The sequence below is a fragment of the Chionomys nivalis genome, chromosome 22 (genome assembly GCF_950005125.1).
Source record: "Chionomys nivalis chromosome 22, mChiNiv1.1, whole genome shotgun sequence".
Classification (NCBI taxonomy): Eukaryota; Metazoa; Chordata; class Mammalia; order Rodentia; family Cricetidae; genus Chionomys; species Chionomys nivalis.
The window spans coordinates 1,763,738-1,786,900 of NC_080107.1; the positions used below are offsets into that span (position 1 = coordinate 1,763,738).

The 23,163-nt window shown below is 41.0% G+C and overlaps 2 protein-coding genes across 3 annotated transcripts in view; both read right to left on the reverse strand.

Annotated features, from left to right (window-relative positions):
• The window catches only part of Fam171b (family with sequence similarity 171 member B), a 56,229-nt gene extending 55,698 nt beyond the window's left edge, over window positions 1–531 (reverse strand). Inside the window, exon 1 of the mRNA XM_057754965.1 lies at window positions 160–531. Coding sequence (XP_057610948.1) covers window positions 160–385 — 226 coding nt within the window. The 5' untranslated portion in view covers window positions 386–531. The remainder of the gene's footprint in view (window positions 1–159) is intronic.
• A 3,456-nt stretch (window positions 532–3,987) lies between these two features.
• Window positions 3,988–23,163, reverse strand: part of Itgav (integrin subunit alpha V) — a 72,130-nt gene continuing 52,954 nt past the window's right edge. For both annotated transcript variants that reach the window (XM_057754790.1, XM_057754789.1), the window contains exons 18-30: window positions 20,347–20,484; window positions 19,110–19,177; window positions 18,414–18,561; window positions 17,809–17,901; window positions 15,060–15,139; window positions 14,607–14,687; window positions 13,754–13,859; window positions 13,056–13,214; window positions 12,053–12,151; window positions 9,210–9,323; window positions 9,005–9,112; window positions 7,766–7,888; window positions 3,988–7,541 (exon numbers count right to left, since the gene is read on the reverse strand). In XM_057754790.1, coding sequence (XP_057610773.1) covers window positions 7,446–7,541; window positions 7,766–7,888; window positions 9,005–9,112; window positions 9,210–9,323; window positions 12,053–12,151; window positions 13,056–13,214; window positions 13,754–13,859; window positions 14,607–14,687; window positions 15,060–15,139; window positions 17,809–17,901; window positions 18,414–18,561; window positions 19,110–19,177; window positions 20,347–20,484 — 1,413 coding nt within the window. In that variant the 3' untranslated portion in view covers window positions 3,988–7,445. The remainder of the gene's footprint in view (window positions 7,542–7,765; window positions 7,889–9,004; window positions 9,113–9,209; window positions 9,324–12,052; window positions 12,152–13,055; window positions 13,215–13,753; window positions 13,860–14,606; window positions 14,688–15,059; window positions 15,140–17,808; window positions 17,902–18,413; window positions 18,562–19,109; window positions 19,178–20,346; window positions 20,485–23,163) is intronic.

A 23,163-nucleotide genomic window follows, 5' to 3' on the forward strand; every position in this document is an offset into this window, starting at 1 on the left:
GGGAGAACCGAAGGCCGAACCGTCAACCTGGGAAGACGCGGAGGGATAGAAACCGGCAAGGATAGGCAAAGGGGAGATGGGAAAGAGCTAAGAATCCCGCAAAACCGGACGAGCTCGCTTGGCACCGATGCAAAGCAAGGCCGGGCTGCTGGGACCTACCTGGAACCGCCAAAGTCGAGGATGCCCCAGGCACCTCTGGCCTCTCCTCCTCCGCCTCCTCCTGCTGTTTTTGCTGTTGCTGCTGCTGCTGCTGCTGCTGGATGAGGCTGAGGTCGGAGCGGCTGAGCTCGGCTCTGGCGGCCGCGGGGACCAGCCGCGCCTTCAGCAGCACCGCGGCCAGGCCGAGGAGCAGGGCGCAGGGGATGCGCCGGCAGAGCCTCGCCATGGCCGAGAGCCAGCGGGCCACGGAGGCATATTGCGGGGCTGCGGGCGGCGGCGAGCGCCAGGGCTGCGGAACCCGGCCGCGCCCGCTCGCTCGCTCCCCCTCGCGCCGTCTGTGGTGCACAGCCTTGGCGGGAGGAGGAGCGCGGGTCGGCAGGAGGGTGGCGAGTGAGCGGGCTTGGCATCCTCGAGCACGTGACCGCCGGGAGGGGCGAGCGCGGACTTGGCCTCCCCCCCCCCAGCCCGCAGGCGCTCTGCAAGGTGATGCTGGTGCCCAGGTGTTTAGCTAGGTGGAGACTTCAGAGCTGGAGGACCTTCGAATCCTTAATCTTTTCCGAGGCAGCAGAATAACATGTACAAAGTGGAATATAATTCCTCCCACTTGACCCTAGAGTAGGAAAAAAAAGGTGACACTCTCTGGTCACCCTCAGGAAACCATGAGGTTTCATAGGTTCAAAGACCAGGCTCCTTTAACCCAATACTCTCTGCTGTGCCAAGGCCTCTTTACAAGACAAACTAATGCTCTCCAGACTGTAGATAAACTTTTTTTCTGCTTAAATGAGAATTACTGTCATCATCATAAATATTCCTAATTATACTTTTACCCGTTGTAACTTATACTTTTCATGTGTTTTGGGGTTTTTTGATTGTTTTTTAATGTCTTGCCAGGTATGGCAGCACACGCCTTTAATTTCAGCACTCAGGAGATTTGAGGCTACCCTGTTCAATCTACCTAGTGAGTTCCAGGACGCCCAGGGCTACGTAGAAAGACCCTGTCTAAAACAAAAACAAAAACAAACAAACAAAAGTCTGACTTAACAAGTACTTAATGAGGTGCTCACTGCACATTTAGTCTGGAGCTTGGAATAAGTAAAACAGAATCCCTTCGTTCGACAAGCTTACCACCTGTTAGGGAGAGGCAATACGGAAATAAAACACAGTCCGCTGTGGTGATGGCAACTGAAGAAGCAAATAAAAGCGTTTTTGAGCTTACAGAGAGTTGAACGAAATTAAATAGTCTGTGGAAGACACTGGGGAAGGTAGGCTGTACAGAATAGGAGTTTACACAGAAATAGGTCATTTAAAAACTGGAGTGTGTGTGTGTGTGTGTGTCAGATGCATAAAAGCACAATGTACTTGAGAAAGTGTGAGAGCAGTTACCAGAGGACTGACCCTTCTCTGCAGCAAAAGGTGAGTGGAGAATACTAAGCTGTTTAAAAATACCTAGCAGACACTTGTACGTACTTATAGTGTAGGACACCATTGTGGCATGTTCACAGATGGCAACTCCAGCAATCCTCCTACACCACTTGGGTGGTACATAAGCCAGTAGGGTTCTCCACTGAAGACTGTTCTGAAGGGGGCTGAACAGGAAGGAGAAACCCTCTCAGCCCTGCATTTTTAGCTTCACTATCCATCAGCATGAAAGAGATTAAAGAGGAAAAGACAGGGAAGAGAGACCGCCACACGTAGGCGTGTTATAAAACAGAATCAAATAAACAACAGCAAAAGTTGGGAAGCTGCCAAAGATGCACGGGTCTGAAAATGAGAGGAAGGGTAGGGGAAATGAGTGTTTGGGGTTAGACTCAGCTGAGATGGCTAATTGGAGTTGACGGGGACAGGGTAGGGTGGAGTGTGTCTAACTTGAGGCCTGGATTGTCAGATTGAGATCTTGGGTGGCGGCTGATGGTGTTATCAACATCAGCTGCTTTTACTGAGTAGCGCACAGATCTATAAGGAGCCCAGCTTTGCAAACTAGAAGGCTTTGTATGTGGGGCAGATGCAGGAAGTTCTGCATAGGACTGGTCTCTGGCTGAGCATGGCTCTTTATAGCTAGCAGGCACGTGAGCGGCTTTATCCCTGCCCACCCCATTCTTAAGCTCGTCTCTTTCAGTGTTTCCAGCATGGTGGGGACAGTTTACACAGTGTAGGAACTTACTGTGATCAAGAATTTAAAAACAGCCGGGCAGTGGTGGCGCACACCTTTAATGCCAGCATGGGGGAGGCAGAGGTAGGCGGATCTCTGTAAGTTCGAGGCCAACCTGGTCTACAAGAGCTAGTGCCAGGACAGTCTCCAAAGCTACAGAGAAACATTGTCTCGAAAGAAAAAAAAAAAAACCCAAAACAAACAAAAAAGAATATAAAAGCAAGGCCTACATAAATACATATTTCATTTGTCCATCCATCCATCGATGGACTCCTAGATTGATTCCATCAGGGCTATTGTGAATCGTCCTGAACAATGCCACAATAAACATGAACGATCACGTGCACTGTGTGCTTTGATGTCCAGAACTGCTATAGCTGGGTCATATGATAGCTCTATAGCTTATTGTGGAACTTCCATACAAATTTCCACAGTAGCTATAGTTTATATTCTCTCCAGCTGTGCTAGGAGTTCCTTCTTCCCAGGTGTTCCCTAGCTCTTGTTTGTTTGCGTTTTAAGCAATAGCCACTCGGACTAGGTTGGAATCGCATTTTTTTGTTTTTTCGACACAGGGTTCTCTGTAGCGTTGGAACCTGTCCCGGAATTTGCTCCTTAGACCAGGCTGGCCTTGAACTCACAGAGATCCCCCTGTCTCTGCCTCCCAAGTGCTGGGATTAAAGGTGTGCACTACTACAGACTGACTATATTTTTTTAAAGAAAAATAAATAAATAAATAAATAAATAAATAAAACACCTGTAAAACAGTCCTTGTGAGTAGAAAAAAAGTATACTTGGTAGGCACATGGTAGGAGAGGACGGGGGGGGGGGGTCCCATGAGCTGATGGAGGGGGGAAAGGAGTACCCAAATGGTCAGGGAGGAGCTGCCAGAGGCAGGTTCAAAATATGGGTCCTTCCCAGTAGTTTTGATTTACAGTTTCCCTGATGGCTACAGAAACTGAACACTTTTCATGTATTTACTGGCTACATATGCTTCATCTTTTCAAAAACGCCTGAATATTTGATTTACTCATAAATTGGCTGGAGGATTTGGCTTTATGGAGTTGATGATTTTCTGAGTTCTTTGCATATGCGAGGTATTAACCCTCTGCTGGCTCTAAGCAGCAATTGTCATCTCTGTTCTGGAGGAAGCCGCTTCATGCTGTTGTTCCCTTTGAGGTGCAGAAAGAAGCCTTTTAATTCCCACACAATCTCACGTGCACACTTCTCACAATTTCTGACATGCTAAGAAATCGTTTCCTCTCTAAGAATGTGGCTTTAAGTTTCCTTTGCTTTTGGTTTGTGGGTTTCCTGCATTTAGATAATGAATCCTGTTAGAAATCTGAACTTCAGGGCTGGAGAGATGGCTCAGTAGTTAAGAGCATTGCCTGCTCTTCCAAAGGCCCTGAGTTCAATTCCCAGCAACCACATGGTGGCTCACAACCATCTGTAATGAGGTCTGGTGCCCTCTTCTGGCCTTCAGGCGTACACAGAGACAGAACATTGTATACATAATAAATAAATATTTAAAAAAAAAAGAAAGAAAAGAAATCTGAACTTCTAGAGAGAGCTGTGTCACCACCCTGAAGTGACTCCGTTGGCACATGATTGCTTCACTGTGAGATCAAGGAACAAGAGAGGGCAGGAGACGGGAGAATCCACACAAGAGGCCGGCACCGTATGTTCAAGTTTATTGTACAGTCACAAGTTACACATGGGAAGGAGAGCAGAACATGGTACCTGCTTTTACTAACTCAAACCAAGTCAGCAAATGACAGATTTCAGAACAGACTCATTTTTATGTCTCACCCAATGTGGGTGATCACGAGAGAAGCCCAAGAGAATCACCTTCTATGTTACTTTAAGACCAAAGTCATTTGATACACACAGCTCCCAAGTTACCTCAAGATGCTGAAAGTGTTTTAAAGCAGAAAGGGAATAGCTCATTTTCCACCTAAAATGAAATGCAGAATTCGGTTTAGAAATAAAAAAAAAAAAACTTCACCTGTGTACCTACAACTACAGCAGAATTGCTCTTTTCTGCTAACCAAAACAAACAAAAAATACTAATAAATCTCTATTCAGATTAGGCTTACTAAATTAACAATGACTTATATTATATGTTTCGTTACATTGTTATATTGCACTTGAGAACAATGACAAAATTAATGGGAGGTCCAGTACCCTCACAGAAAGCATGACGCATCAGGAGTTACAACAAACGCCAGTGTAGTCTGCAGATGGCACAGCCACGGTTCACGGTTCAGATGAAGGACCAACCAGTTCAAAGAAACCTTTTAGAAATCACTAGACTTTAAGCAATTTTATTTGCCTTTTTGGATCCCCAATACAACGTTGTTCGCCTTTTCCCCTTCCTCATCAAATGAAATGCAAAAGCCACCCATGAGTAAAGCACGGTGACAGAGAGGCAATGGTCACACAGGTATTCTAAAACAACTCAGTCTCCTCTGTGTGGGTCTTCACAACTCTGCCAGTGGGAACGGATGCCACCTCAGCTCTCCATTGCCCTGTGAAAACCAGCTGTCCTATCTCTACCTCAGAAGTCGCTCCTTGGGGTTAGGCTCACCATCAAAACCCTCACTGCTGTCTTAAAGGAACAGCAAGCTCTTGTCTGCTATTGGTCAATCTCCTCAGTATGTAAATAATGTTGCATTCATGAGGATTAACTAATTAGTAATTTCACAATTCAGGTAGAATTAAGACAATAATGTTTTGGCTGTTTCACCTTTTATAGTCATTGAGACACAATCAGAATTACGATGATAATTAAACGTAGGGGGAAGTGACCCTGACATAGATGTCATGCAGTGTCAACACTAAAATAATTATCTCTGTAAGAAACCAGCATCGCTGTCCATACATGTCCTCTGCATCAACTGAACTAGATTATGAAAATTTTATACTTGGAAATCAATTTTAATTCTCAATAAACTACAAATATGAATCTAAAATAATCCTTTGATATTCTGTCGATTATATTCATATGCTGTTATAGAATAAAAAGAATCAACATTTTTTTCAGAGTTGACTTTGAAATTACAGTTTCTAACCTTACAGAGATACAAATTTACACTTTTTAAAAGGAAATCCACACTATTGTAGAAAACTACACATCATGTTAATTTCCCGTTACAACTTCTTTCAGTCCCGAACAGAAAGTTACTCTTTGGCAAAGGAGCCAGAATAGGAATAACTGTAAAAATCAATATTGATTCTATTGCCAAAGAATGAATTTCTTTGATTTTCAGGAATGGCAGCTATTATGTAGGAAGACAGAGAAGGCAAAGGTTTTTACAGTCAACTTAGTGGCTGTGTGGTGGTGGTCAACACTTGACTTTATGATAAAAATATTTCTGAAAAGAATTTAAATTTATTGGCTAAAAAACTTGTGTATATGATTATGATCTTTCAAGCCATTAATGAATTCTATACCCCAGAAGCTATTACTTTAAAAGTTCAAGCTAAATATAGGGTTCTGTCTATATCTAACTGTCCAAGCCCCCTAAATGTGCCTCATGTTATGAAAATAAATTCTCCATATCAGCTCAGCCATATGCACATGGAAATAACCTGAGATATGGTGAGAAAAATTTCATTATTTTCAAAATGTAGAAAAATATTCAATTATTTAAGAGAAATATTGTTCCTTGCCTAATGAGGGCAGCAGTTTAAAAAGCTGTTAAAATTCTCAACTTCTAGTGCACAGCTGATGTAACCGCACAAAAATAGCTATAATCGATAGTCATCCCATGGCCTTGAGGAACTGTGAATAAATCAGGGACAATGAAGACCTTGCTAACGCTGCTGCCCTTATTAAAGCCCCAGAAAACTGACATTAACAAATGTAGAAAGCTTTAGAAGGTTTTCAGTGACAAGAGCTGCAGTAAAAACACCTTTTTAGCATTTCTTCTGACAGCTGAGGCAGGTGGATGCATTGCCTTGCTTACCCTGAGGAAATGCCCTCGCTAGAAGCAACCATGCTTGCTGCCTTTGGAATGTGTATTCCAAGCGTTTCTCTTGGAGTAAGGGTGGGAGATCCAGGTTTCTATAGGTTATAAAGACGGTCCTGATCCGTTCTTGGCTTTGGAAATAGAAGGAAAATATGAATACAGGAGCAAAATAAATTAACACCAATTAGAAGCTCCAGTCTAATTAAAGAATGCAATTTTGATGAGCGGTTATAGCAGAGACTCACAGAGAGAGCCTTTCGGCATTTTATACACTGCAAACAGCCAGACAAATGAAATGGACGTACCTCAGAAACAACTTCCAGCTCCCAGAGCTTCAATCACCATCATTATTTAGTTGAGATCAAGCTATTGCTTAATGGGCATTTTTAATTATAGAATTTTCAGCATGAAATGGCTTAAAGGATTTGATATAGAATTTAAATTACAAAAGTTAAAATATAATAAAATACAATGCAGACTAGATATAAATAAAAACCTAAATTTCATACAAAAATACTGTACCGTTGTTAATATAGGAAGCTGTTGTTTCTCCCCAGTGCTGAGGATTAAACCCAGGGACGTACATATATGGAGCACATGTTTTGAAGTGGCCTATCGCCCAGGAAAGAATTTTGATGGTATCAGATTTTTTTTTTTTAAAAAAAAGTCCTACTATGCAAATGATGTTGAAATCTAAGTCCGTGCAATCGCTGAGTCTTCAGTAGCTTACGAAATAGTGTAGTGTAATGTGTACTAATGTTCTAAGTACCTGTACAAAGTTATTGGTGCTAAGGTCTAAACTTGAATTGCTTTAAAGATCTTAACTGCCTTAACGTAACATCGAAGAAGAGAGAAACCTCACATAGTAAATTAGAAACAGTAACTGAAGAGGTACCATGTTATGTGGTGTGGTAACTCGGGTGCTGTCGTATGTACGCTGAACAAGGATTATCGCTAAAAGCACACGTCAGTGTATGTGAAGTCCACGTAATCTGAGCCTTTTTATCAAGAGAAGCTGGCAGTCATTTCAGTTCTGTGGGTAAACTGAGGCTACTGGGTACCCTCAGCCATACCATCTGGGGATTTTGTTCTTCATGAAAGATATTTAAATCTATCGCCAAAGTGGAAAATTCGGTGGATCCAGAAGCGGCGCCGTTTGGGAAACACAATTAGGTTTCGGAGTTTCCTTCGCCGTTCTCGTGAGGTTGGAGCTGTTCTCTCTCTTGCTCCTCTTGAGGCGGTCGGACACGTTTAAAAAAGCCCATCTGTCAGTTAAAGAAAAGACAAAGCTCTCACTACGAGAACGTTAAAAATACAATTAAGCGTTCCTATTAACAGCTTGAGACTCCAAATGCCATTTTTGTTTAGTTTCCCATCCTGAACGAGCCCTGCTCATCGGGCGGTGTCACTGTGCATCTGTTTCTTCTTTTCTTTACTCTTTCCCTCCCTTTTCCCTACTTCCCTTCCCCTCCCACAGTCCAGCACTTACCCTGTACATCACAAAAACCAGAACAGCCAGTAGCAAGAGCCCGGCGAGGACCGCCAAGATGATCACCCACACGGGCACAGGCATGGACGCCGGCTGAATGCCCCAGGTGATGTTGGTGGTGACCTATTGAGGAAAACACATGGCGCTTTAGATAACTATTTGACTTAGTCAGTAAGTCAGTCGCTTTTAATTTTTATTTTAGTGGTGTTCACGTCACGCTCCTTTCTCCCACAATCACCTAGTGCGCACACATTAGGTGTGCTAACAGTAAGCTGACTTCAGAGGTCACATGAAATGACTGGTAAATGACCCCATACAGATCTTGACAGCTGATCCCATTTTCAGTACTTAAATATCTTCAAAATCTGCTTACTTTATGTACTTAGTTTCAAACCTTATAACTGGAAGGGGAGAAAGGAACCAAAAACACCTCCCAACGAATGTGGTAAACAGTAAAAATCTGTTACATAGACCAAAGCATTAAAGAAAAAAGCCCAGCGCTAGTAATTCTACAGTGGAGTAAAGGAATGCCATAGGACAAGAGTACAGTCCTGGGTCAGGGAGGATTCCACAGCTAAAGGCACTTGCCCCACAGCTGATGATCTACGTTCAATCGCCAGGTCCCAAATGATGGAGGGGGAAAAATCAGTTCTGGAAAATCGTCCTCTGGCCTTGACATGAATGCTGTGGCTCGTGCTCCACCACCACCACCTCCACCTCCATCACCACCTCCACCTCCATCACCACCTCTACCTCCACCACCTCCACCTCCATCACCACCTCCATCACCTCCACCTCCATCACCACCTCCACCACCTTCACCTCCACCACCACCTCCATCACCACCTCTACCACCACCACCTCCACCTCTACCTCCATCACCTCCACCTCCACCACCACCTCCACCACCACCTCCATCACCACCACCTCCACCTCCATCACCACCACCTCCACCACCACCTCCACCACCACCTCCACCTCCATCACCACCTCCACCTCCACCACCACCTCCATCTCCATCACCACCTCCACCATCACCTCCACCTCCATCACCTCCCCACCACCACCACCACTACCACCACCACCACAACAACAACCAATGTAATTTAAAAAAACAAAACGATGACGAATGAAAGGTTTTCAGATCTAAAATATTAATCCTCACAAATAACTTGATGACTCTCAGTTACTGCAGTGAAGCTGCATGCACACATTCACTCTTTGAAACCAGTGACTTACAAGTGTGGAGTTGAAGAGATCCTCAATTGGAAGATTCTTGTATGGAAACTCTATGATATTAAACGACGCGGACGACTTCAGGGAATAAGAGTGGTTCTGGTTCTCCTTCTGAATGGAAACAAAAACGGAATGGTGTCTCAGGTAGCAAGGCCTTTATTATTCCTCTGACAAAAGAACAAATCTGCGGGTGCATCCGTCTGCTTACATTCATAAATGTCTCGGTCCACAGCAGGGATTTGATATACAGGATCGCACTCTTCCCTCGATCCAGCCGCCCGACCTGGCAGATGATCTGCAAGCATTTAGCGACTCCACAGCCCTGCCGGGATGAACCATTTTCACTTACAAAGTAAGATCACACTGTCTCTTTTTATCACTGACATTTAACATTTGAAAATGAAGCATTCTTACAAGAAGACCAAAGAGGAAGTGTATAGATTCTTCTGCCTTTTAGGAACAATGCTTAACAAACAAGACAACAGTTAACCCTGTGCTTTTTGTTAAATTGTTTTTTATTTTATTTTTTATTTATTTTGAAACAGGGTCTCATTATATAGCCCTAGTTGTCCTGGAACTGACTGTGTAGACTAGACTGCCCTGGAACTAGCAGAAGTCTGCCTGCTACTGCCTCCCCAGTGCTGAGATTAAAGGCGTGTGCCATCACACACAGCAAAATCATTGTTTTTTGAATGCAAATTATTCTAGAAACATAAAATGTGTAATAATGAAAAATTCGTTTTTATGACAACTCAACAATCTTTAGGGGACCCCTCAACATTTTTTAAGACACAAACATCATAAATTTTAAGGCATAAACATCAGATCACAGTAACTCTGCAGAAAAGAAAGGAAGCAGTGAATAGTAATTGTTCCTCTGTGTGAGACTCGCAGAGAGACAATCACATACTGATGAATAGTTGGCCAACACAGAAGGGACTCAATAATATGTTTGTGGACTTTTTTCATTTTGCTTTGCTTTGGTGTTTTTTTGTCTTATTGGTCTTTTGCTTTTGTTTTTTCTTTCCCCCTCTATTTCTGTGGGACTTTTTTGTGTTTTTTTTTTTCCTTTCTTGTTGTTTCTTACAGAGAAATAGAAAAAGAACATAAAATTAGCTGAGTAGGAAGGTGGGGGAGTATCTGGGAGGAATTCATCAAAATCTATCAAATGAAAATTGTTTCAATATAAAAAATGAATACTATATTTTTTAAAGCAAAATGGGGATGAGAGAAACAGTGTGGGAGACTAGGTGCAAACAGACAGACAGCAAGGTGTTGATGGAGGCTGCTTGTTAGTTCCTTGCCGCTCAGACTTGAATAATCACACAGAAAATGTATTAATTAAATCACTGCTTGGCCTATTAGCTCTAGCTTCTTATTGGCTAACTCTTACACCTTAAATTAACCATTTCTATTAATCTGTGTATCGCCACATGGCTGTGCCTTACCAGCAAGGTCTGGGCACATCTGTCTCCTGCTGGCGGCTACCTGGTGTCTCACTGACCCCACCTTCTTTCTCCCAGCATTCAGTTTAGTGTTCCCACCTAGCTCTACTATGCTCTATTATAGGCCAAAGCAGCTTCTTTATTCATTAACCAATAAAAGCAACCCGTATACGGAAGGACTTCCCACATCAGCAAGGGCCCTGAATGTGTGGTTTACAGGCTATTATGTTATAAAGCTGATTACATTAGGAGCTCTGATTAGTTTTCCTTTTTATGAATATTTTATTTTTAATTGTTTGCATCTGTGTGGGGATAAGCAAACATGAATGCAAACATGGTGTTCTTTGAAACCATAAGTGCTGTCTCCCTCTGGAGCTGTGGTCATAGTTATGAGCTCCTATTGTGGGTGCTGAGGACCTAATTCAAGTCCTCTGGAGAAACAGCCAAAGCTCTTAACCACTGAGATATCTCTCTAGTCACCTATGATTTTCCTAAGTCAGCTGAGAAGGTCCTGGAGTGAAAGAACCCCAACAGATTCAGTGGTAAATAAATTCTAGGGGAGATAAGGGCAGAAAATCAGAAGCCAAGGTTAGTAAAACTCAAAGAAGATGGTCCAAGTCACACCGTGAAGGAGTGGAGATGGTGGAAATGGGTTAGAACTGGAAGCAGAGAAGTCGCTCCCAGAAGCTGTCCTCTGACCTCTGCAGGCATACCATGGCATGTGTGTACCACAAATACACAAACACACACAAATGAAAATGTAAAACACAAACATAAGTTTTTAAAAAGTAGTGACTGTAAGGCAGGGTGGTGCGTGCCTTTAAACCCTGCACTTGGGAGATAGAGGCAGGTGGATCTCTGTGAGTTTGATGACAGTTTGGTCTATATGGCAAGTTTCAGGAAAACCAGGGCTACACTGAGAGATCCTGTATCAAACAAACAAACAAACCATAAGATAAAATGTTATTGTGATGTGATGGTGGTGGTGGCACACCCCTTTAATCCCAGCACTTTGGGGGCAAAGGTAGGCGGATCTCTGTGAGTTTAAGACCAGCCTGGTCTACAGAGTGAGTTCCAGGACAACCAGGGTTACACAGAGAAATCCTGTCTTGAAAAACCAAAATAATAATAATAGTAATAACAACAACAACAACTAGTGATTGCTAAGGAGCTTTACCAGTTTTTCAATGTGTTGTTTCAGATCTACTTATTTTTAAAAATTAAATTAAAAAGACTAAATAACACATTTTTTTCAAACAGTACAGGAAATCATTGAACTAATTATTCCCTTCATACGTTCTCATCACTTGGTCTCCTGGTTTCTCTTGCAACATGTCATTGAAGTATCAAAGAAAAAGATAAGATCAGAAAAGTTCAGGTAACAGAGCACAGTCAAGGAAGTCAGTTAGAATACAAAATACTTTTATTAAACAATCTATTAAATGGGTCGGTTGAGAATCGCCCCCAGCGTGACCAGGGTCAAGAACGAGGACTGAAGCGTGTGTTACACGCTAATCTTTTAGGCGCTGCACTGTGATGTTGTCGTCTGTCCTGAAATCGTGTATTTTTAGATGTTTACCTTTTGTGTACTTAGGATGGCACTTACCAAAGTGTGAACATCTCCCTCCCGGAGGGCGAGATCCCGCTTGGTGATGAGATGATTCCGTTCTCCTGGTCCGGTGGTGGTGTCATTCTTTTCGGGTGTCTGTAAAGATGAGACATGGATTGCATTGTAAGACAGTGGTTAAACTATAGCGGGAAAACAATGACATATGGACATTGATATGTTAACATTAGATAGATACGGTTAACATACAGTCCGTGAAAATGTGGTCCAACAGAAACTTTACCTCTTAATGGTTAGTGAACAGGAAAGACAGAAAATAAAAGATCAAAGTCATCAATGTACCCTACAAATTTATTAAAGTTCCCTCTTCCTAAGCATTGCTCTTCCCCATGCATCCCTACAGGGGAACTGAGAGCAACACGGAAAGAGCCTGAGACTCTACAGTGCATCTGTGATGAGCGTCGTTAGGAGCTTTGAGTTTAATTGGTTTGGGGTTTTGGAAACAGAATATTACTACACAGAAGAAAGTGGCCTTGAGCACAAAATGTAATCCCAGATAGTCTCAAGCTAGTTATGGGATTACAGGTATGAGCCATCAAGACTGGTTTATTTTTATTTATTCCCTGAACTTTCCGTAGACTATATAAAACATAATATTCTAATGTAAATATATGTTCTAGAACAAATATTACTATCACCAAAAATATATAAAATTCTACAGCATTTTCCTAGACCCTGTTAATTAAGAGTCCCAAGTAAAATGGTATCATATTATTCTTAAACAGAAATTCCAACAATAAAATAGTATATAATATATTTAATAAACTGAGATGCAGAGGGCCATGGTCAAGAGTAACTCCTGAGGCTTCCAGAACACTCATAAAAATATGGTTCGCTTTGATTTCACAGAATTGATTCTTACCTATTACATAAATTTAGTATACTAGTTTTGAACTAAAATACTTTTTGCAGAGTTCATACATTAAAATAGCTGTTTGTATTTCATGTGTTTAATTTATCGATTTAGAAGAAAATGCACTACCTTAATTCTCAAAGGGTTGATCTCTGTATCCGCGGTACAGTTCATTGGCCCGTCAATGTCATAATGAAGGATATACAGCAAAGTGTTGTTGTTGTATCTGTAAGGCCACTGGAGATTTAGGATTGCCTTGCTGAATGAACTTGGACCATTGTTTCTGAGCTAATAAGAAAAAGGAGATGTAAGCACTTTGGACAAAGATTAGACCTATTTTCCTTCCACCAAGTTATCACCAGAAATCATATCAACAATGGGATCTGAAGAGCAGCTATTTCTACCGCTAGGATCTAATCGTGACCTCTATGCACAAAAGTCAAACAGTGTTTATCTCAAGTACAGAAAGATCTACCAGGATGAAAAGGTCAGAAGGCAGACTTAATAGCCTTTGTATAGACAATAAAACGGCTTAATTACAGGCATTTCCAGCTTTTAATCAGAACTTCAAAAGGCTGTGGAGCATACACAAGGATTATCCCTTTCATTCAGAAAGAGTTGGTTTAGCTTTCTTTAAACACATAAAGTTATTTGTCTATAAAAACGAACTTACAAATAGTACTTTTACTGTTCAAAAGTATAAGTTCAAACTATGCAAACTCTACATAAAAATCGTACAGGATTGCTTTTAAAACACATTTAGCTGCTCTCTCCCTCGCCCCCGCCCCCACTTTGCCAACTTTCTACTGGGTCCAAGAGCTGCAAACCTCGTAGATGTGCTGAACAACAGGCCCAACGTCCTCTTCTGTCTCAGGGTTTTCCTTGTACTCCCAGTTTGGAATTGGAAGAAAGATATGATCAGGACTCGACACTCTAAACAATGACCAAAGAAAACCTATTGTGAATATCAAACAACATAACCAGTTCTTTCCCCTAAGTGTTCTATATTCAGTGGAAAAAAATCAGACCTAATTATAAAAAGCCTCAAAGGAAAGGTTTGTTAATGAACAAGCTTTTTTTCTTTGTTCTTTCTTTTTTATTGTTTTTATTGATATATAATTTTTTTTCTCTGTTCCCCCCCTTTCCCCCCTTCAACCCTCTCCCATGGTCTCCATGGTCCCAATTTACTGAGGAGATCTTGTCTTTTTCTACTTTCCATGTAGCTTATATCCACATATCTCTCTCTTAGGGTTCTCATTGTTGTCTAGGTTCTCTGGGATTGCGAATTGTAGACTGTTCTTTCTTTCCTTTATGTCTGAAAGCCACTTATGAGTGAGTACATATGACATTTGTCTTTCTGGGTCTGGGTTACCTCATTCAATATGTTTTCTAGATCCATTCATTTGCCTGAACAAGCTTTGTATGCATAAAATCTACTGTTCTTAAATCAGCCTGCATCAATGAATCAGTAAGCAACTGCTGTGAAAGCCAATCAACATATTTTACGACGGCTGTGGCTGTGCCTCCTGGAGCACCTTCAGGGTCTCTTCTCTGCAGAGTCCACTGCCTTGGGAAGCCAGTACTAAGCGGGAGTGGCTGCCCGTAGGAAGCCAGGGTCCAGCAGCTACATTTCAGAAGTAATCACAATGAAGTGATAGTCAACTGGAGGCTCACACTTACCCTCTTATCTCAACAGCAGCCAAAACGGCAAGGTCAACTTTGTAAGACACAACGGGGCTTACATTGTCAAAAGAATTAGAGCTGGAAAAGGGGGAAAACAAACACGCTCAGGACTGAATCGGGCACTTGCATCATCACAGCCATAAAAGGGAAAACTCAGGGGAACGAAAACTACACAACCCAAGGCAGCACAGAAACTGAAGCCCTACCGATCAAGTGATTATTTTAATTACATGCAATTCAAAGCTGAAGATAATTTTTATTTCCTAATGCTTAATTTGTATTATAAACTCAAATTAGCAATATAGCCATTTGCTTAATTAAATACTGATTAAAGAATCTTATAATAGAGTACTGAAATTTTAATCTACGTTATTCCCTCTTTAAAGGGTAGTATGTGATGTATTTATAAGGAAACATGGTTATTTTATCCCAATACAGTGTTTTTCATACCTTTGGATTTTCAGGTCAAATTTCACAGAGGTATCCATTTCTGATTGCTGGTGCACGCTAAAACGGAGGCCAGCAAACAGCTGGAGCGGGGAAGGTAATGATGAATAATTAATGCCTCATTTAAATCAGAAACTTCAAATCTGACATCCACATTCAAAGGTGTATTCTAAAATATGCATTTGACGAGGTTACAGTAAAAGTGAACAAAAATAATTACATCTCATTTTCCACTGAGGTCATGATGGAGGCTATTTAACAATTATTAATTACAGCCATACCTACCTCCAATAATAACCACCTTTTTAAAAATTTCCATGTTTATTATTGCAATGAAAGCCTGCAACTGAGTCCCAAGACTGGCTGTATATAGGAAGCTGAACTAACCTGAGTGAAGAAGCCAGACAGGAAACACTAGAGGGTTAGTCAGAGCGCAGCGTTAAAGGAGTTGGACTAAAAGCAGAAAGTCTCTCCTCACACCTCCCACGGTCTCCTCCCCAGCTCCTCACAGGCTGAGCCCTGAGGCAGAATACAGACTGATTTTAAAAACTACTGAACTGAAGGTATGAGATAGTAGGCTTCCTGCAGACCACATAGATGGCATGGGAAAATGGCACCTCATGTTACAAAGTCTGCAGCTGGCTCCTTAGAAAAGCCAGGACCTAAAGGGCCTCTGAGCTAGAAAACCAGAGAATGAGAAAATCAAAAGCCCTTCCCCAGAGAGCATCTATCCAGGACAACGACTGCCTGTGGAAACACACTCAGAGAAGAAGCATGCCATGTTTAGACCATGCAGCAGGTCTGCACATAACCGCCATCAGTGTGCCGCTCAGCGCGTCTGCCTGGAGAGCATCCCATGTACAGGCCTGCTTTCCTCAGTACCGTGACACACAAACCCTGCTTCCCTTCTGCAGGACTTGTGGAAAACCTGCCTGGGCACTTGGCTTCCTGCTCAATAGTACCCTGCTCCCCATCAGAAGAGGATGCCTCACCCAACTAAGTTTCTCCTAGTTAGATGATGTAAGGCTTTAAGTTAGTAAGAGGACACCATCTCACCTAAGAGTAACAGGCCTTGGTGTCTGCCAAGGCTCCAGAGACACTCTGGCTCAAAATACTAAAAGTATAATTTTAGTCCTTAGTTTAAATCATGTTTCCTTCTATTTACCAGATTTAAGGCAGTGTGAAGAGACGTTTACGGCAGAGGATACAGCTCCACCTATAATGCTAGCATCCTAGTTAAGCTGAGCAGAACTCTGCTAAAAACTAAACTCTAAATCAAAATGAATTTAAAGATACTTCTCTGAGGGTAAGTGAAATGGCTCAGTGGGTGAAGGCACTTGTTACCAAACCTGAAGACCTGAGCTCAGTTCCCAGGTCTGTATACCATGGTGGAAAAAGAGAATCAACTCCTAAACTTTGTCCTCTGACTTCCACAGTGTGTGTAGCACACAAGCATACATGTGTAGGCATAACACAAATACACACAATAAACATAGATAGATAGATAGATAGATAGATAGATAGATAGATAGATAGATAGGTATATAGATGATAGATAGATAGATAGATAGATAGATGATAGATAGATAGATAGATAGATAGATGATAGATAGATAGATAGATAGATGATAGATAGATAGATAGATAGATAGATAGATAGATAGATAGATGATAGATAGATAGATAGATAGATAGATGATAGATAGATAGATAGATAGATAGATAGATAGATAGATGATAGATAGGTATATAGATGATTGATAGATAGATAGATGATAGATAGATAGATAGATAGATAGATAGATAGACAGACAGACAGACAGACAGACAGATAGATGATAGATGATAGATAGATAGATAGATAGATAGATGACAGATAGATAGATGACAGATAGATAGATGACAGATAGATAGATAGATAGATAGATAGATGATAGATAGATAGATAGATAGATAGATAGATAGATAGATAGACAGATAGACAGATAGGTATATAGATGATAGATAGATAGATAGATAGACAGATAGGTATATAGATGATAGATAGATAGATAGATAGATAGATAGATAGATAGATAGATGATAGGTAGGTAGATAGATAGAGATAGATGATAGGTAGGTAGATAGATAGATTAGATAGATAGATAGATAGATAGATAGATAGATAGATAGATAGATAGATAGATAGATGATTGATAGATAGATAAAATTAAAGATACTGCCTAGAGCTGCCATGGTGGTTCACACCACTCTTGTAATTACAGCACTTAGGGAGTAAAGGAAGGAAGAACTTGAGTGTGTGGTCATGCTGAGTTTACATAGCAAGATCCTATCTTAAAAACACAAACAAGCCGGGCGGTGGTGGCACACACCTTTAATCCCTGCACTCGGAAGGCAAAGTAGTCAGATCCCTGAGTTCGAGCCCAGTCTGGTCTAGAGTGTGAGTTCCAGGACAGCCAGGGTAAACAGAGAAACCCTCTCTCAAAAAATAAAAAAAAAGGAAGGAAGACAAAAACAAAGGAAGAAAGACAAACACAAACAGCAAACAACCAGGGCTTTGATGCAGCTCAGCAGCAGGACATTTTCCAAGCGTGTTCAAGGTCCTGGGCTAAGTCCTCAGCAACAATAATGAAGAAAAACCCAACATGTCTTGAAATTACTATAAACAAAACCTAGAGAAAAATTATTTATAGGACGAAATATTTATATTCTACTTATAAGGAGAAAACTCAATAGAATTAAACCGCCTTACTTGAGTTCCAGCCTTCATAGGGTTGCCAAGATCACACACCACCTGCCGGGTTTGGTTTTCTGTCTTAAATGCACAGGAGAGTCTTGCTAGGGCCTTTAGAGACAAAAAAGAAAATAAAGTGAAGTGGGGTTGGGGAAAGGTAGAAAGAAAATTAATAATAGTCAAAAAAAGTCGAAACTATAAAGTTCGTATTCAATACTGTGTATATATTTAAATTCCTTTTTTTATGAAGCAAATAAATCTATTTGAGCAAGTAGAAAAGAAAACCGGAGCTGTGGACAACTGCACTGTGTAAACATATGGGCATCAGAAAGCTCCCTGGAGGACTTGGATTCTGACCGTAGCACCTCTGACTAGAAATGCAATGTGCAGGTTTCGAGACCTTATCTAGATGACCTCATTTTTCAGATGCTTGGCTGGCAAACCTAGTAATTCCATATCAATTTATAATTCAAAGTATTGGCTTGAAAGGAATTATTTAAGATATGAACTCATTGACCAGCCATTTAGTCTCAGAATGGCTAGGCTTGGGCTTCACTAACTAGGGATAAATGTTAAAAAGACCCGGGGGTGTGCTTTGGGTTTCCAAGAGGCTGCTTGCTTACTTCATTGTTTCGGACAACCCCGATGAAATCAGCCTGCGGCGGGATGGAGACGATGAGCTCCGCTTCATAGGCGCCCTCGCCCTGGTTCTGTGCCTTCACGGTCAGGGTCAGAGGGTTGTCATCCCCAATGTAGAGCTTCTTCTGATCACTGCAAGTTAATTCAAATCCAACAGTGAAGAAAGACTACATGGGGGAGCTAAGACACCGCACTGACATCCTGCCCTGTCTCAGAAGAGTTCAAGGCGTCTCCATAGCTCAAGAGAAACCCAAAACCAGCGCGCTGCATGCTTAGTCAGTCTCTGGGACTGAACGCTGAGGCCAGTCACACACCACTGTTGTCTACAGACAGTGACCAAAGTTACATTACATCTGGGCATGTGCTTTTAATTCCTTGGTGCTCTTGCTAAATAATGAACTAGTCTTTGGTCCTAATCCCCACGACAATCTTCCCAGTGCCATCTCAAGTGGCACAACCAAAGCTAATTGTCATAAATTTGCCCAGCCAGGCACCTAGCGAAAACACAGCGGGTATATTTTTTAACCGTGGTATCAATTGCTTTATTGTGAAGAAAATCTTACATTATTCTTTCCTGTTAGTTTTTCTCCTTAAAAACATTAGCATTTTTAATAGAAATCTAAATACTTTTCCATTTAAATTTCTTATATTTTATATTTACTGTTTGGAGTAAAACTTACCTGTCTACAGAAACTTCCAGTTTAGGCTTACAGACATTGTCTTCCCCACAGTCAAGAAGAATATGAGCCTAAAAGAAAAATATTTTACTCTTTTCTATGTGGATTCTGGCCACTCATCTTTAAACATGCCAGTGCAGGCATTTAAGAATAAGGGGAAAAAATAGAAGTGCTGAGAATTTTGTATATCTCAAATCAGCTGTCAACATTTTGGAGTAAAATCTAGTACAAGAAAGGAGGGTTCGTTTTAACTGTGGCCCTGTCTGAAATGGATGAACTGAGACAAAATAACTGCTCATTCGGACAATGGCCTCGGTTGCTATCACAGAAACTGGCTGCAAGCATCAAGTAAGGAGAAAGTGGTCAAAATGAGCCCAGCATGTACAAACCCATTGGGAAAGAAAAGAAAAAAACAGCAATAAAATGATAAACCTGACGAAAATAGCAAATAGTCTAAACTTGTTTTTTGGGTTTCTTGGTGCTTTTTTTTTTTTTTTTTTTTTTGATCTGGCAAAGGGAATGTGCCTTTATGGCACAATGTGAAGGAAAGACCTTAAAACTTAAAAGAAAGACCCTCAAGAACACAGATCTTAGCAGAAGGCAGAGAAGGAACAAAAACATTGGGGAGGAAAATGAAGGCAAAGTTATTCTTGGTTTATTTGTTGCTATTTTACTGAGACTTTGTCTCAAAAATAGTAATAATGATAAAGATTTCTAAAATAAATCTAAAACTATAGAGAAAAAAAACAATTAGAGCCCATATATCAAAACGCACACTATAATGCACAAGGAAAAAGTTATTTCTGAATAAACTACCAAACAGAGAAGCTCGCGCATTAAATGAACCATGGGTATAACCCCAAATATCAACTGTGAACACAGAACCATGTTCACGAGTCTATTTCTCTTCTGGTTTCTTTTTTTCTTTTCTTTTTTTTTAAAGTTTTTCAAAAGAGGATTTCTCTGTGTTGCCTGGCTGTCCTGGAACTCACTCTGTAGACCAAGTTGGTCTCGAACTCACAGAGATCCACCTGTCTCTGCCTCCCGAGTGTTGGAATTAAAGGTGTGTACCACCATTGACCAACTTCCTCTGGTTTCTTTAGTTAAAATCTACTAGCATATATATATATATGTATATTCCGCATATACATAATCCCTTACGGTATTTAAGAACACGAACTATAAAATCTTAACAAAAGATCAAAGAATGAGATAAAAATAAATTGGGAAGTGTTATTACCTGCCGACTGACATTGGCAGGAGTGAACTGGTTCAGAATGGGTTGCAAGCCTGTATTGTCGGCAGCCGTCCTCTGGTCCAACCGATACTCCATAAAAATAGTGATGGGAGTGAGTTTGTCTCTAAATTCAGATTCATCCTGAAAGAAAAGGGCTTTAAGTTAAAGATAACACCAACCCAAACTACTTGAAGAAACCCACAGCTCCAGAGAAGCCACAAAACCAGCCGAATTCATTAGAACCTTCGATTCTAACCTCCGGACCACTGTGGCAACTGCAGGAAGCCTGACGTGAAACTCACGTGGCTGTCCAGTAAGAACTATTCAGCAGGTTTTGTTTCCTGATGAAACCTTGACTCACAAAAATACCTACGAAGCACGTTGTCAACCCACATTCTCCAGGAAAACCACACGTGTACATCATAGCCTGCCAAGAGTTGACCTCTGCCAACTAGGAAGAGATGTAAAAGTGTAGACTGAGAACTGGGGTGTCATAAATATCAACTCTTAGCTATAAACCATCAGACTCACTTCTGTGACTGCTAGATAAAACAATTGGAATTCATCCGTGAGCCGGTGGACTCTCACCTCCAGCAACCAAAGAACGAGATAAAGTTCTACATCCTGTAGATATTCCTCCCTTATTAAAGATGACAACTGGACTCCACAGAAGATGTTACACTGCTCTTTTTATCTCACGGATGGGATGGCCAGGACAACCTCCCTTTGTTCTGTGTCTGTAAAAACATACACAACCCCACCTAGACTCTGCTCCAGGGGAGGAGGCTTCCAGACCATGGTCACCCACATTCCCAGAACACGTTATTTTCTTGTCTTCTTTTAAAGGGAGCTGTGATTTTATGTCCCCATGTAAAGTTAGCACTCAGGCAACTGACCAACATAGAAACAGGATACTAAAGCGGCTTTAAGTCATCCAGCTTCTTCCTTTCCCTTTCCACCTTCCCTTCCCGTCTCAGCTAAGAGCTGATGAAATTCAGTTTGTCAATCCCTACTTGCTCTATTGACACAGCTGTTTCCAAGCTGGTCTTAACATATTTTATAGCCTATTATAATGGCCGATATTGATATACCTGATTTGCTGGTGCCACATTTTATATAGATCTGATAAACACCGCATAAGCACTGACAACAGTGTTCTCTTCATTTCTGTTTCTCTTTTGGCTAACTGGAAATAAGCTCATACATAATCTGTGATTTTCTTTCGATTTAACCCTTTGAGCCTCATCCATATCTCGAAGATGAATCTTCACTGAACATTAATAGGTTATCTTATGACGGTTTCCATTCTTCTGTCTAAAACTACTTGTGTGATTTGCATTTGGTTTCGTTAGTACAAAAAATTGTTGCAATGATGAATCTTATAAATGGTGATGAGATTCACCAGTTTCTGTGTCACCGTGCTATTCATTTTCCCAAATCTTCCTAATTACTAAAAAGTCATCAGCCATGAGTGTATTTCCATCCCTCACACCCGGACGAGTGAGCAGACACTGGAAGACTTCAATTAAATTTAAATTTTGATCTGTTCACATTCCTGACTTAAGATGCTTGCCTCTCTGGTCTCTTAAGTCCTGAATGCTTCTTCAGAACAGAGGGCTTTGCTTGCTTGTTTGTTTCTTGCAGCTAAGTAAGATGCTCAGGTGTTTTCCCTTCCTTATTTATGTGAAATGTTCTTCTAAATTCTAAGGTCTTATGCTCCTTTTCGTAAAGATTTCTTAGGGGCGCTTGGGCTGTGCAAGCAGGAGAGTCATGGACTCAAGGTGATCCTCAGCTACAAAGTAAGCTCAAGGCCAACCTAAATGACAGGAGACACTGTCTCAAAAACAAACAAAACCCCAAAACTATTTTCAATGAAAGTTTCACTATTAAAATAACAATAGAATCACTCATATAAAGATATGAGTATATTATGAATATATATAATCATTATATGAGTATATATATAATATAAAGATATGAGTCATCCTATAGCTATTGGTTCCTCATAGTTTCTTTTCTTTTTTGTTTTGTTTTTTCAGACAGGGTTTCTCTGTGTGTAGCTTTGGAGCCTGTCCTGGAACTTGTTCTGTAGACCAGGCTGGCCTTGAACTGATAGAGATCCACCTGCCTCTACCTCTGCCTCCTAAGTGCTGGGATTAAGAAGTGCGCCACCACCACCTATCCCAGTTTTTCATATCTTCTTATGGCAGGTGTGTTACATGTGTCTAAGATTCCTATATGTTGGTACAGAGTCATTCAAGAATTTCTGTAATTTCAGTCTCAATTTTATCTATCGTTACGTCCCTTTTAAATTTCAAATTTTATGTAGGTGTTCGTTTTTGCAAATTTATCAAACATTTCACACAAATTAAATAGCACTTAAAGTACACATATGTTTTCCCTATATTCTACTTCCACAATAGTCCGTTGTGACATATTTTCAAGACAATCAGATACAAATAAATTTCCGTTATGATCACTTTCACCAAAGACCACATTTCTGGTGTTTTTTTGTTTTTGTTTTTGTTTTTTCCAGAAAATCACTTTTTCAGCCAATTTTTCTATTACTGATTTCTGAAGTGGTTTGGATCTGAAGTGTCCACCACAGGTCTTTGTGGTACAGGCTTTGGTGAAACGGGGATGTGACAGAAGCTTTCAGAAGTAAGCCTAAGGGCTGGAGGGATGGTTCACTGGTTAAGAGAACTGGCTGCTCTTCCGGGGGACCTGGGTTCAATCACATGGTGGCTCACAACCATCTGTAACTTCAGGTCCAGGAACAGATGCCCTCTTCTGAGCACCATAGGCACCAGGCGTGCACTT